The 13,689-nt window shown below is 36.4% G+C and overlaps 1 protein-coding gene across 3 annotated transcripts in view; it reads left to right on the top strand.

Moving 5' to 3' along the window:
- ZNF654 (zinc finger protein 654) overlaps positions 1–8,961 on the top strand; it is a 94,255-nt gene extending 85,294 nt beyond the window's left edge. For 2 of the 3 annotated variants that reach the window (XM_082625918.1, XM_082625920.1), the window contains one exon: positions 2,883–8,961. In XM_082625918.1, the coding sequence (XP_082482044.1) occupies positions 2,883–5,357 (2,475 nt within the window). In that variant the 3' untranslated portion in view covers positions 5,358–8,961. The remainder of the gene's footprint in view (positions 1–2,882) is intronic. The other variant, XM_082625919.1, reaches the window with a different exon arrangement.
- The last annotated feature ends 4,728 nt before the right edge of the window (positions 8,962–13,689 follow it).

Genomic DNA, 13,689 nt, shown 5'->3' with positions numbered 1-13,689 from the left:
TTATTTTGCTAACTGTATTAATAGCTTCATCATTACAGAGTGAAATGTCATTTAAATGCATTGTCAAAGTTAACCTCTCTCCCCACCAAAAAAACAAGGAAAAAAACAAATTATGCTATAGAATGCTTCTTAATAGTTTAAGTACATCAGAATTACCTGTAAAACTTTTAAAAAAATATTTATCTATCTCTGCTTTTTAACATATGATTCTCATTTGTACCAAAAATCGAGAGACTTTGTTATAGAAAATTTACAATATAGGTGAAGTTCAGCCAATTATCATAGAGCTTTCTCGTTTTCACATGTGTGGTCAACCTAAGAATACATGATAAGAGGAAAAATTCAAAGATGAAATAAATATTTAAAATATGCTTAATTTCTTATACACTCTATTATAAACATTTTTATCTGATGGAATAGATCATTCACATGCCTCAGTGCTAAGAGGCACAGGCAATGCTGTGTGAGTTCAGAAGGAGACATTACAGATAGCATATCTGAAAAGCCTTCACAGAGGAAGATGCTTTCAGCTGGGTTTTAAATGATAGAGGAGGATAATACTGATATTTGTAGAGGATTTGTAGTTTACAGAGCCCCTTCTCATTTTATTATTTGGTTCTCATAGCTGTCCAGTGGCATTAATAGGGTGGCACAGAAACGGGGAAGTGTGTGAATGACAAAACTAATCGAAGAGTTTAGTTTCTGTGGGGTTGGGGGTGGGGTTGCTATAGACCCTAAAGGGACTGAATGCTACTCTAAAAACTGAAATGTCAGTCCATAAATATACTGGAATTGTTAAAGGCTTTCAGGTAAGAAAGTAGCCTGTTCCCTTTTGTGATGATCCTCAAATTTTTAAACCTCAGCAACTGTGAGTACATTATAATTTCATGAGGAAAGAGAGGATGTAGATAGAACATTGGACAAAGAGAATGAATTGTTTTGAAGCAGTGGATTTGAATTTGCTATATCTGGAAAATCTAGGTAGGTTTTATAACTGACAATTATAGAAATGAGAAATTTGAATTCAGAAAAGGATTCCAAGCTGGAAATGGTGGATTTATAGGAGACTAAATCAGTGGAATATATATCTGATCTCATTCATTCTGCAGACATTTATTCAAAGGTCACTGTATGCCAACTCCTATGTTAACCACAGAAGGATACAAAAAAATGAGATACTGTCCTTGTGATTTAGGAATTCCAAGTCAAGAAGTAGGGGCGTAGACAATTATAAAACAATATTACATGCTTTTAAGAAATAAGTATAAATTATTCTCAGTGGAAAGAATAGAGAATGTTTTTAACTCTACCCCAAGGTAGGGGCCAGAATGAATCAGAAAAACTTTGAAGGCAGAGTTGATTCTCAAAGAATGAATAGGAGATGGGTAGGAATTTACCAGCGAGGTAAAGTGATACGCAGAGTTAAGGTCTGCTTGTGGAACTGTAAGTAAGGGTTGCATAGCACATAAGGAACTAAGAGGACATGAGGCTGGCAAGTAGTGTTCCTCCCTGTCATCTGTAATATACCATATGCAGGCAATATGGTACACAGACACAACTGTTAAAGACATATTATTTTATCTCTTTCTATTCAAACAAGCATTTAGATCATTCTAGAGGCATTATTTATAACTTGAATTAAGGTGGATAGACAACAGATTCCCAACTAAAAGCTGATGCAGTTATCTTTGAGTCATCAGTAAAAGTTTCAAAGCTTGAATACTTTTCAGATAACTTCCAGTAGGTTCATTATTCTGATACCTTATTAGATTTGGAAAGTTTGTAATCACCTTCTTCATGTGGATTACACTTCTCCCCTTATTTGGATAAATAATGTTACTTAATAAGTACAATAAGTAATATTATTTAGTGCAGCTTTATGAAAGAGTTTCCATAAGCAGTTCTTTTTTTTTTACTTTAGTATTTTTTAACATCAAAAATTGATACCTGTGGGGTTTTTTTGTTTGTTTGTTTTTTTGTGGTACGCGGGCCTCTCACTGCTGTGGCCTCTCCCGTTGCAGAGCACAGGCTCCGGACGCGCAGGCTCAGCGGCCATGGCTCACGGGCCCAGCCGCTCCGCGGCATGTGGGATCTTCCCGTACGGGGGCACGAACCCGTGTCCCCTGCATCGGCAGGCGGACTCTCAACCACTGCGCCACCAGGGAAGCCCGATACCTGTGTTTTTAAATACATATAATTTAACCCTTCTGCCACAGAATGTAAGATTGGTACCTTAAAACAGGGGCCTAGGGCTTCCCTGGTGGCGCAGTGGTTGAGAGTCCGCCTGCCGATGCAGGGGACACGGGTTCGTGCCCCCGTACGGGAAGATCCCACATGCCGCGGAGCGGCTGGGCCCGTGAGCCATGGCCGCTGAGCCTGCGCGTCCGGAGCCTGTGCTCTGCAACGGGAGAGGCCACAGCAGTGAGAGGCCCGCGTACCACAAAAAAACAAAAAAAAAAACAGGGGCCTAGATATGTAAGAAACTTGAATCACCATAAGTTCATAAAGCATTTTACATTTTAATAACCATAAGGTTATGAAGCATTTTGTATTATGGTCAGTAGGGCTTGTCAGACTTGAAAATTAAATAAATTGGAAGCTAAAATACTATCTTTTCCAGGTTATTCTCAAGTTAAAAAAGATTTATTTATATATTAAAAAGTAGTTAAACATGGCTACCCATTGAAGAAAATTGCACATTTAGAATACTGTGTTTATTTAGCTTTCATTTCAATGTTGTATTGGCTTGGCCAGAAAGTTTGTTCGAGTTTTTCCGTACGATGTTATGGAACTTTTTGGCCAACCCAATATTTTCAAAAGATAAACTAGTAAGTGTTAATAATTTTTTTTAAGAAGTAGCAGTAATATTTTTCTTTTTACAGGTTGAAGAAGAAGGCTTACAAATTTGTGTTGAAATATGTGGTTGTGCCCTACAGCTAGACCTTCATGATGATCCCAAAACTAAATGTCTAATTTATAAAACAATTGCACATTTTTTGCCAAATGATTTGGAGATTCTCAGGATTTGTGCACTCTCAATATTTTTTCTTGAGCGCTCCTTGGAAGCTTATCATACTGTTGAAGAGCTTTACAAACGTCCAGATGAAGAATATAATGAAGGCACAAGTAGTGTTCAAAATCGTGTTCGTTTTGAATTACTTCCAATTTTGAAAAAGGGATTGTTTTTTGATCCTGAATTCTGGAACTTCATAATGATTAAGAAAAACTGTGTAGCATTACTGAGTGATAAATCAGCAGTTAGATTTCTAAATGAAAGTACACTGGAAAATTCTACAGGTAATGTAAAAAAGGCAGTGGAACAGCAAGGTTTAGATGAAGGACTTGACTCTCTTACAGATCAGAGTACTGGAGAGCTTGATCCTGATGATATATCTGGAGTGCAACCAAAAGGTCATATTAATGCAAAGAAAAACCTCACAGCTCTTAATGCTTCCAGAGTAGATCACAATGTCCCAAGGCATCGGTGTATGTTATGTAACAAGGAATTTCTAGGTGGTCACATTGTAAGGCATGCCCAGGCTCATCAGAAAAAGGGCAGTTTTTCATGTGTGATATGTGGTAGAAAATTTAGAAACAGAGGACTTATGCAGAAGCATTTAAAGAATCATGTTAAGAAAATACAGAGACAGCAACTTGCTGCAGCTCAACAGGAGGATCAGGAAAATCCTGCTTTGGAAGAAATAAATTATTCTGATACTTTCATTTCATTTGAAAATGGGAAGTCTGATAATAAGGATTTGGAAGTAGAGACTATTACTCGTTCCAGTGATGGAAACAAAGATGTCATCCCTTCACATGTGGGTGAATTCATTGAAATTCCCAGAAGTGTATCGGAAGATGTTATTGAAAATATTACTGAAAATGGCAATCCTGATACTTCTTTAAATAATGTCTCAGAGCCATTACCTGTATGTGTGGATGACTATGAGGAGGAAGAAGACGAAGAAGGTGATTATGAAGAAGATGATTACGACCTGAATCAGGAAACTTCAGTACTTCATAAAATCAATGGAACCGTGTGCCATCCAAAAGACATATATGCGACAGATCAAGAAGGAAACTTTAAGTGCCCCGCTCTTGGCTGTGTCAGGATATTTAAAAGAATTGGATTTCTAAATAAGCATGCAAGGACTGTACATCCAACTGATTTAAATGTGCGGCAAACAGTAATGAAGTGGAGCAAAGGAAAATGCAAATTTTGTCAAAGGCAGTTTGAAGATTCTCAACATTTTATAGATCACCTTAATAGACACAGCTATCCAAATGTGTACTTTTGTTTGCATTTTAATTGTAATGAGTCATTTAAGCTGCCAATCCAACTTGCTCAGCACACAAAAAGTCACAGGATATTTCAAGCTCAGTGTAGTTTTCCAGAATGCCATGAGCTTTTTGAAGATCTTCCTCTGCTATATGAACATGAAGCTCAGCACTATTTAAGTAAAACACCAGAATCATCTGCACAACCAAGTGAAGCAATTCTTTGGGATGTTCTTACAGACTCAAAATCTAATCATCAGGAAAAAGACTCATCTAGTAATGAGAAACAAACTGTTAGTCTACCAGTTTCTACTAGCAAATCAAGGAAAGATCCTACAGAACCAAAGACATGTATAGAAAGTATGGAAAAGAAAACAGACCGTTTAGTTCAGAATGGAAATGAACATTCTGATCACACTGTTTCTGATATAAGCTTGACAGACCAAAAGATGCCTGACATAGAGCCAAATTCTGAAAATAATTGTATTAGTGATTTAGTCAATGGACACAGTGGAATAGAGCAAACACCTTTAGTTTCCTCAGATCCTGCTTTGAAAATTGATACAAATAGAATCAGGACAGAAAACGGTTCCATTTTACCTAGTGTTGTACCACAAGAACACAGTACCCTGCCAGTACCTCAGGCACCTTCCAAACCAAATCAGACGAGTGAACATACTTCATATGGCTTAATTTTAACAAAGCCATATGTCAGACCATTGCCTCCCAGTTACCTTGATGAACGGTACCTTAGTATGCCAAAACGCAGAAAATTTCTGACTGATAGGGTAGATGCCTGTTCTGATCAAGATAACGTTTGTAAAAAATCAGTGAAAAGATTAAGATGTGGCAAATGCCTGACCACCTACTGTAATGCAGAAGCACTTGAGGCTCACCTTGCACAAAAGAAATGTCAGACACTCTTTGGATTTGATTCAGATGATGAAAGTAAGTCTTCTATCTTCTCAGCAGGTATATCTGTAGAAATAGAAAATGCCATAGATCTTTGTAAGGTTAAAAAAATAAACATTTATATAACACAGGTAATAAAGCACTACCCCATACATTATTTCCTTTAATCCATACAACCACCATGAGGTGCTATCACTATTCCTGTTTTATAGATCAAGCAACTGACATTCACAAGTAATTTGCGTAGGCATACACCTGTGAACTTGTGGAAGCCAGAACTTGAACACAGTTTTTTCATACTTCTGGATCATACTCTTTAACTGTATCCGAGGCTTTTCTTCATTCCAAGTTTTATGTAATAAGAGATCTAAAACAAAGTAATTATGATGGAAATGTTTTTCATCTGCATGCCAGAAATGTAAACCAAGTTGAGCCTCTATTACAAAAACAAAAATAAGAAAGAACCAGAAAATAATTGAAAAATAAAACTGAGCAAAAGAAGAGCTTGCCTTTCTACTAATATTAATATTCTTTAAATGAGTAAGGGTATAAATAAACAGGAAATCTAACTTAGAATACTAGATGAACATCTATAAATATGAATTAACAGACGTGTTCTGTTTTACAGGTGCCTGATAAAAATGTTTCAGAACGATCTGTCGATCAAGCAGTAGTGTGCAAAAAGCACTACAAGAAAATGCATCATCAGTTTGCTATTTCCCTGATGGCCTTAATTTTAGAGCGGTCTTGGATTACTAAAGATAAAGACAAAGCACATTTTCTAGAATGAACCCACAGAGGAGATGTGCTGGTTTAGACTCCAAAAGGGTTATTACAAAACTCCCAAAGTACCAGTTATCCAGAAAAAACACATTTTTTTAAGAAGTCGATGATGATTAATAGCAGCATGTTCAGTTTCGCTTATGTGAGAAACATATGCAGGCAACTAGTCAAAAAGAATAACCAGCTATGGCCTTACAGAAAGGGAAAAACCCATTATGAAAAAGGGGGGGGGGCTGGTTTACAATAAACAACTTAGAAGTATTCCACAAATAGGGTTTGTTTTCTTGTCATGCCTAATCAGGTTATGTCCTCCTTTCTGGTCAAACATGCTTTAAGGAACCATTTCTGTTTGTTTATTATTACTTAGAAACTGATTGATAAGATGAAAGTAAAACGATTTATCACCATCCTAGCTATAAAAGATTGTACCTTGTTTCCAGATGATTGATTAGGTCAAAGTTCAATGAATGACTTGTCAGCATTTAAAATTAACAAACAAAAGTAGACAAAACAACAGTGCTTTGCTAATAAGCTCTTGACAGAACCTTCCACTTTCCATTTTTATAATACCAATGAGTTATATTTAAAAGGCAGCAGCGTCAATGGAAAACATATTATCAGTAACTCTGGGAAGAGATGGGAGGATCTAAGACCATTAAAGCCTATCTTAGTTGAAAGAAAACACTGAATTGCAAATTCTTCAATGTGAATAATGGTATAAGCACACTGGGATATTTCTGTTTGTATATAGAGTAGTGTTAGGACATTGCTTGATGATTCATAGTAAGGTCCTTTAGACATTAATGTGAGTTATCTAAGTACAGTCCTATAAAAATAACTGACTATAAAAAGAAAAATATGCAGCTAAGAATCCGGTCAAGAATTCATTGGTTTTATTCAATTAGGAGAGTTAATTCTAAAATAAGCCATATTACTTATGCTTTCTTATTTATTTCTGATGAATTTGGTCTGAATAGTAATTTTTATATATAAAAAATATTTACACAAAAATTTGCACAGCAAGAACACAGTAAGATATATTGATGCATTTATTTTCTTTGATGACCAGTAATTTTCCTAAGGAAGATTTTAACTTAATAGTCAATAAATCATTAAAACAAAAAGGTTTTTTTTAAAATACCCTCTCAGATGTGTTCGACTTGTATAGTCTTTAAAAGAAGAAGCTTAAAAACTTCCTTTTACCTAACAGTGTGTTAATCTATAGCAGGAGTAAAATGAACAAAAATGCAAAGGCAAATTCTTCAAAAACAGAGCTATTAACATACCAATGTCAACCAGATATTCCAGTTATTCCAACTGATACATTCTTGTTCAAAGTATATAATCTCATCAGACCCTACTATTATAAATTTCTGGATATTAAAGCTTCTTGAATGAAGTCACTAAGGAAGTGTGACTTTTCTTCCAGGGTAGCATCCAGGCTTTATTAAATTAGGATTTCCAGGTCATGATAAATCAGATATCTAAAAAACTACCCAATTTTATTAGTTTATTTATCATAGGCATTCACTACTATGCAATTGATAGTCATAAGTCCATATCAATCAAGTCAGGTTTTTGTTTTGTTATGTAGCCTACATTAGGCTGTGGAATTTACATTTAAATAACATAAGTAAACAACTCGATAAGGTTTTTAAATCCTTTAAGGTCAACTAAAGAAAAAAATGTTTTCCATACTTCCTGATACTAAAAATATAATACTTGAGTTCTATTTCAGTTCAGTCTAAAATACATCATGTAATAAAAAGTATTTGGAAACTAGTTCATATGGACAATGAAGTTATTTTGAGATATTTCTGCTATGTACATTTTCCAGATGTTTAAAATCACAGCTTAACATTTTATCACATTTTTAACTTTTTATTTTTTATAAGTTGTAACTATTGACATAAATCCATGTCTGCAAATTATTTTCATTCATTTTGCAGTTCATACCAAGATGTTTTAAACATATTCCACGTGTTATTTTTTTGTCTTTGAGGTTTTATTTCTACTTTTGTGTTGGTAAGGGAAAACTTTCTGAAAGACTGAGATCAAATTGGTTTATACATAACTAGATCAAGAAATGTTTTATAAAATTCTATTTGACCACATTGTTTTAACCTCTTTATATACTTATCAAATAATTGCTATTGAAAGAATGTGTACATTTTCTTATGTATGCCTTATAAAACATAAACTTACATCATTTTGCTTTTACGGGGTGCATAAACTTCCAACAGTTCCAATGTGGGATTCAGAAGACAAGGAAGCTTTCTTCTTATTCCTCAAATTCTTCTCTTTTTCTTTTCTACTCCTTCTATTTTAAGGATGTGTTTATCTTACATGGACCAAGTTTCAATCCTTCATTTTCAAATAAAAATTTCCTTTGAAACATTAAATATTAACTTTCTGCTATGTTTCAGTAAGGTCAAAAAAATAGCAAATCTGAATTTTTGCTGCTTATATTATGGGGAAGATAGATAGAAAAGGAGAACCTTCGTGGACAGGGGCACTGGTACTTTGGGCTTCAGTCATATTTTTTTTTTTAAATAAACCACCAATTATATAATGAAAACATAACATTGAACTTGCGATTCTTTTCAAATCACACTTGAAGGTTCAGCTGTACTCCTTTCATGTTTGGTTCAAACTGTAGTATGGGTGAAAAACCTAAAAGGGATGGTAGTGTTTATTTTTTAATTTATTTGGTACTGTAAAACACCATTTCAGAATGACTAAATGCTGCATATGCATTTTGGAATTGTTAATATGTGAAAGATATTACAGATTCAGCAAGAAAGGAAATTTGTGCTTCCTTGTTGAACATTAAATTATTTTACTTTGCATTTTATAAGAGTACAAATTAAAACTGAGCCATTGAACTGCAATAAATCAACAGTGTCTCATTTCAAGAAATTTTTTGTACTGTACATAGATTTGTTCAATAAAACATTGTCCTTGTTGGTAATGAAGTTGTTCAGTTTTATGTAGCACATTACTTCAAAAGGAATTAGGCTTAAGGTATATGTTAAATAAGAAATTTCTATTATGTTTCATAAGAGAATGAGGTATTTCAGTTAATATTACCATATTCAGGTTATTGAGTGATTTTAAAGAACATAGAAAACTCAAAGTCTACACAAAATAGATATTTTTAGACATTGTTTAAACTAATGTCCATATGCAGGAATTACAAGTTGATAGAACACTGGTTACTAAAGTCATTTCAGGTAAGTGGTTTCAGTGTGAAATAGTACCCTCTGGAAGCTTAGTAGGTGGAAAACGAATATCAGAACTCTCCAAGACACTGGATGGACTGATCTGCACTGGTAATTCTTCAGAGATGAAGAGCCTCTGGTGGAACTTAAAGACTGTGAAGTCGCTTTGAAATAAGATGTAAATTATGAAAATTACTTCCTACAAAAGTATTTCAATGGGAAAACGTTCAAGCCTATTAGTAATCTGTATCTAAAAGTGGGGTCCTTGGGCATGAGGGCTCCTGCTCTTTTGGCTCACTAACAAAGGAAAACCTCCTACACTTTTTGCTATAACTTGCAGCTTGGGGCTGAAGTAGAGAGAAACTCTTTGATACGATGAGCACTGCAAATGAAAGAACAGATATTGTGTTAATTATGGTGATTTGCACATATTACAAATGTTATGCTTTGAAAAACTGAGAAAGTTACTGAAACATTCTAGAGCTGAGATTAGAATTCTCCATCTATGATTTATGGTCATATGATCTTAGACTATTACATGTATTGAGGTATTTAGATAAAGTTATTGGGGTTATCTAGACTTTACATTTTTTCTTTTTTGAAATTTGAGTAATGCTGGGAAGCAATCAAATATTAAATACACTTCCAAGACAAACAAATTAGATTGCTTTCATAGCATAAGATCCATACTAATTTCAAGAATCAACTGATAACAAGGCCAGAAATTTGGGCTGTATATCAATATTTAAAATGGAGGCGATCCAATATTACATGGAATAAAAACTAAAGGGAGAGAGGTTCATGCCTTATTTATGGGTGCTGCAACTGGAGAAGTTACTGTGTACCAGGTTACTTTATATGTGTTACCTCTTATTGTTAAAACAACCCAAAGGTAGATATGAACAATGCTTTTTAGACACCAAGGCTCAGAAAGGTTAAATAACTTGACTAGTCACACAGCTAGTAAATGGAGAGGTGGAACTGAAAAGTCGGATGTTTCCTCCTAAAATCCTGCCATGCAGTTTCCATTCTGCCATGCAGTTTTCCCTACAAATTGTACAGCATGAGTGGATCTAATATATCCAGATGGAGAGGGTTAGTCTTGCCTAAGGATCAGTGATTTCACAAAGGATGAAGTCCGGTACAGACATGGCTGTTTGATGTTCCATTCTCTTCTACTAGCAGTGATTCTTAAGAGTGTGGTCCCCAGAAGAGCAGAACCGCTGTCACCTGAGAACTTGTTAGAAATGCTAAATTTTGGGGAGTTCCCTGGCGGTCCAGTGGTTAGGAGTCTGCGCTTTCACTGCCATGTCCCCAGGGATCGGGGAACTAAGATCCCATAAGCCACGAGGCGTGCCCCCCCCCAAAAAAAAAAGCTAAATTTTTTATCAGGTGAGGGACCAATCTGTCGTTTAACAAGTCCTCCAGGTGGTTCTGATACACACTAAGGTTTGAAAACCACAGATCTAAAGCAACCAGTTTCTTCATAAAGTATTAAATTTATAGAGCCTTAGAAACTCAATTTCCAGGACATTTAAAGAAGTCCCCTATTAATAGGTACTTAAATAACTACTGTTTAATGAATGGATATTTTAACATCTAATACCCCAAAACCATTCTAATCTAAAGAACTTTTTTCAAAGTATTCAGTGATCCAAACTACCACAATGTAATTTAATGAAAACAGCTCAAAGATGTGTGGAGATCAGCTATATTCAAATTCCAGCATGATAGTTTTAAGGCAATTAAGTGTACCCCACTGAGCTCAGACTTCCACATCTGTTAAAAGGGGAGAGCCGTTCTTGCAAGGTTAAGAATTAAGCTCCTGAAGGGAGCTGAGCCTTCCTGTTAATGATTTTACTAACTTTCTCTTGGTTCCAGCCAAAACCAGCCATGCTGTTTTATTCCATGCATTTTTCACTACTGCTCCCTTTACCTGTAATTCTTTTTCCGCCCCACTCCTCATTCTTTGCTTAATCTTCTTGGGCATCACCACACTCTCCAGAAAGCCTAATCTCGACAATTCTGGATTTCTCCGTTGAAACCTATTTCTCCCAGTCTTCCTCCTCTCAGTAAACAGCAACTCCAGTTGCCCAAACCAAATCCTTGCAATCATCCCTGACTCATTATCGTGTCCTTCACTCTCACCTGGACTACTGTATTAATCTAGTTGGGTTCCCTGCCTCTACCGTTGCCCTTCTGGCAGTCTGTTCTAGACACCAGCAGCCAAAATGATACTGTTTGAAACAAGTAAGATCATGCCATTCCTCAGTTTAAAATCCTCCAATAGCTTTACAATTCATTCATTTATTCAACAAATATTTATTGCATACCTACTATATGCCAGCCTCTGTAATAGGCAATTGAAAAAAAAAAAAAAAAAGAAACATAAAAAACCCTGAATCTCAGAACTCACATTCTACCGGGGGGTGGGGGGGGGCGGGTAGGGAGGGGGGACAAGAATACAATATAAGAGAAAAATTAAGTGTGTAGGGAAAGTATAAGTAAGCATGGCATTGTAGGTGGTGTTTAAACAGGATGATGATAAGATATGATGATACCACCTCTTTGATAACTGTTGAGCAGAGAAAGTAATGAATGAGGTTAAGGAAAAGAGAGCCACTCATATCTGAGGGGAAAATGTGCTAGGCTGAATAGCAAGAGCAAAGGCTCTGAGGCAAGGACCTGCATGGCAAGTTTAAGGAACAAAATAGCAAGGGAACCACTGACTGGTCTGGAGTGAGAGACTGAGAGAATAATAGGAAATGCAGAGAGAGGTAAAAGATAAAGGCCAAAGTTTTTACAGTGGGCTGCAAGACTCTAGACTGCACTGATACAGTAGCCACTAGCCACAAGTGGCTATTAAAATTTAATTAAAATTCAAATAAAATTTAAAATTCGCCAGCTGAGCTGTACTAGCCACATTACAATAGCTCAATAACCATATGTGCCCGATGGTTACTGTATTAGCTCAGATGCAGAATATTTTCATCTCAGAAAGCACTTTTGGACAAGTGGTTCTATATCAGTGGTTCTCAACTTGGGGAATTTTGCCCCCCCCCCCAGGAAACATTTGAGGAACAAGGTATTTTTGGTAGTGGGGAGGAGATGCTACTGGCATCTAGTGGGGAGAGGTCAGGGATGCTGAAGCATCCTACAATGTTGTGGGACAGACCCACAACAAAGAATTATCCTGCCCAAAATGTTAGTAGTGCCACGGTTGAGAAACCCTGCTCTAGATCAATCTTGACAACTCCAACCTCACTACTCACTGCTTTCTCTTTGCACCAGCTGCTGCAGCCTCCTGGCCTCCTTCCTACATGCCAAGCACTCTGTTCTTTCCTCAGAACCTCTACTTTTGCTTCTTCCTAGAACACTCTTCTGTGGTTCAGTTTCTCACTTTTTTCAGGTCTTTCCTTCAATGTCACTTAGAGAAGCCTTTCTTCACAGCCTGTATAAAATAGGAACATCCTCTCCTCCATCCCTCTTTTTGATTTCTCTCCATAGAATTTCCTGCCATAGTATAGTTTCTTTTATGTTTATTGTCTATTTCCTTCCACTAGAATACAAGCTCCAAAGGACTTGCATTTATTCCCAGCATAAAGAACAGTGTCTGGCAAGTCATGCTCAGTAAACACATTTTTTAAAAATGAACGAATGAAAAAGTTGGGCATGTCTTTTTCCATTTGGTTCCACACTAGTATTGTGAGCACTTACCTCTTTATTTGCAACACTCCCAAAAGCTCCCTAAAGGAGGGTCTGTCATTTCTCGGAATCTTCAATATCTAGCATAGTAGGCACTCAATGCTTAATGACAAATGAAGAATTGCTATCTGATGAGTAAATGGTACCCCCAATAACATCCACTGGCAAATCACTTTAACCATGGTTTGAATGCCTTATTTTAAAGACTGTATTTACAGTTCATTTTGACTGATATTTAGCTGTGATTTTTTTTTTAAAAAAGTTAAATCTGCTCACCTGTTATCTGCAGGTGTGTACATTTCAGCTACTAACTGGCAATAATCTAATTAAATGTTAACAAATCTAAAATATGGCTAAAACAATGGAAGGAGACAGAAACCAGTGACAATGCGTTGAAGTCTGAAGTTTCCCTCTCGTGAATGTTGACACCAACAGTGGTAACAATAGCTAATATATACTGGGCTCTTTCTAGGCGCCAGGCACAGTTCTTCACCCCCTCCCTGCGCTTCAACAACCCTATGAAGTAGGTATCTCTACTAGATCCGTTTCGAGACAGAAAACTGGAAGACCAAAGAGATTGCTCTCGGTCACAGTTAGTAAACGACGTGATAAAACCCTGGGAATCTGGCTTTCAAAGACCCCAACCTTAAACTATTCGCGATACTGCCTCGCCTAAAGCCAAGCCGGCGAGGATAAGAAGGGAAGCAACAGCGGACCGCAGCTTGTTGGGGAGTTTAAGTCAGCTGCAAGGCGGGCAGCCGTAGCACAGAATAGGTGATTTTTTTCCCCT

Source organism: Mesoplodon mirus, assembly GCF_964341445.2.
Source record: "Mesoplodon mirus genome assembly, chromosome: 6".
Classification (NCBI taxonomy): domain Eukaryota; kingdom Metazoa; phylum Chordata; class Mammalia; order Artiodactyla; family Ziphiidae; genus Mesoplodon; species Mesoplodon mirus.
This window is presented reverse-complemented; position numbering and strand designations above follow the sequence as displayed.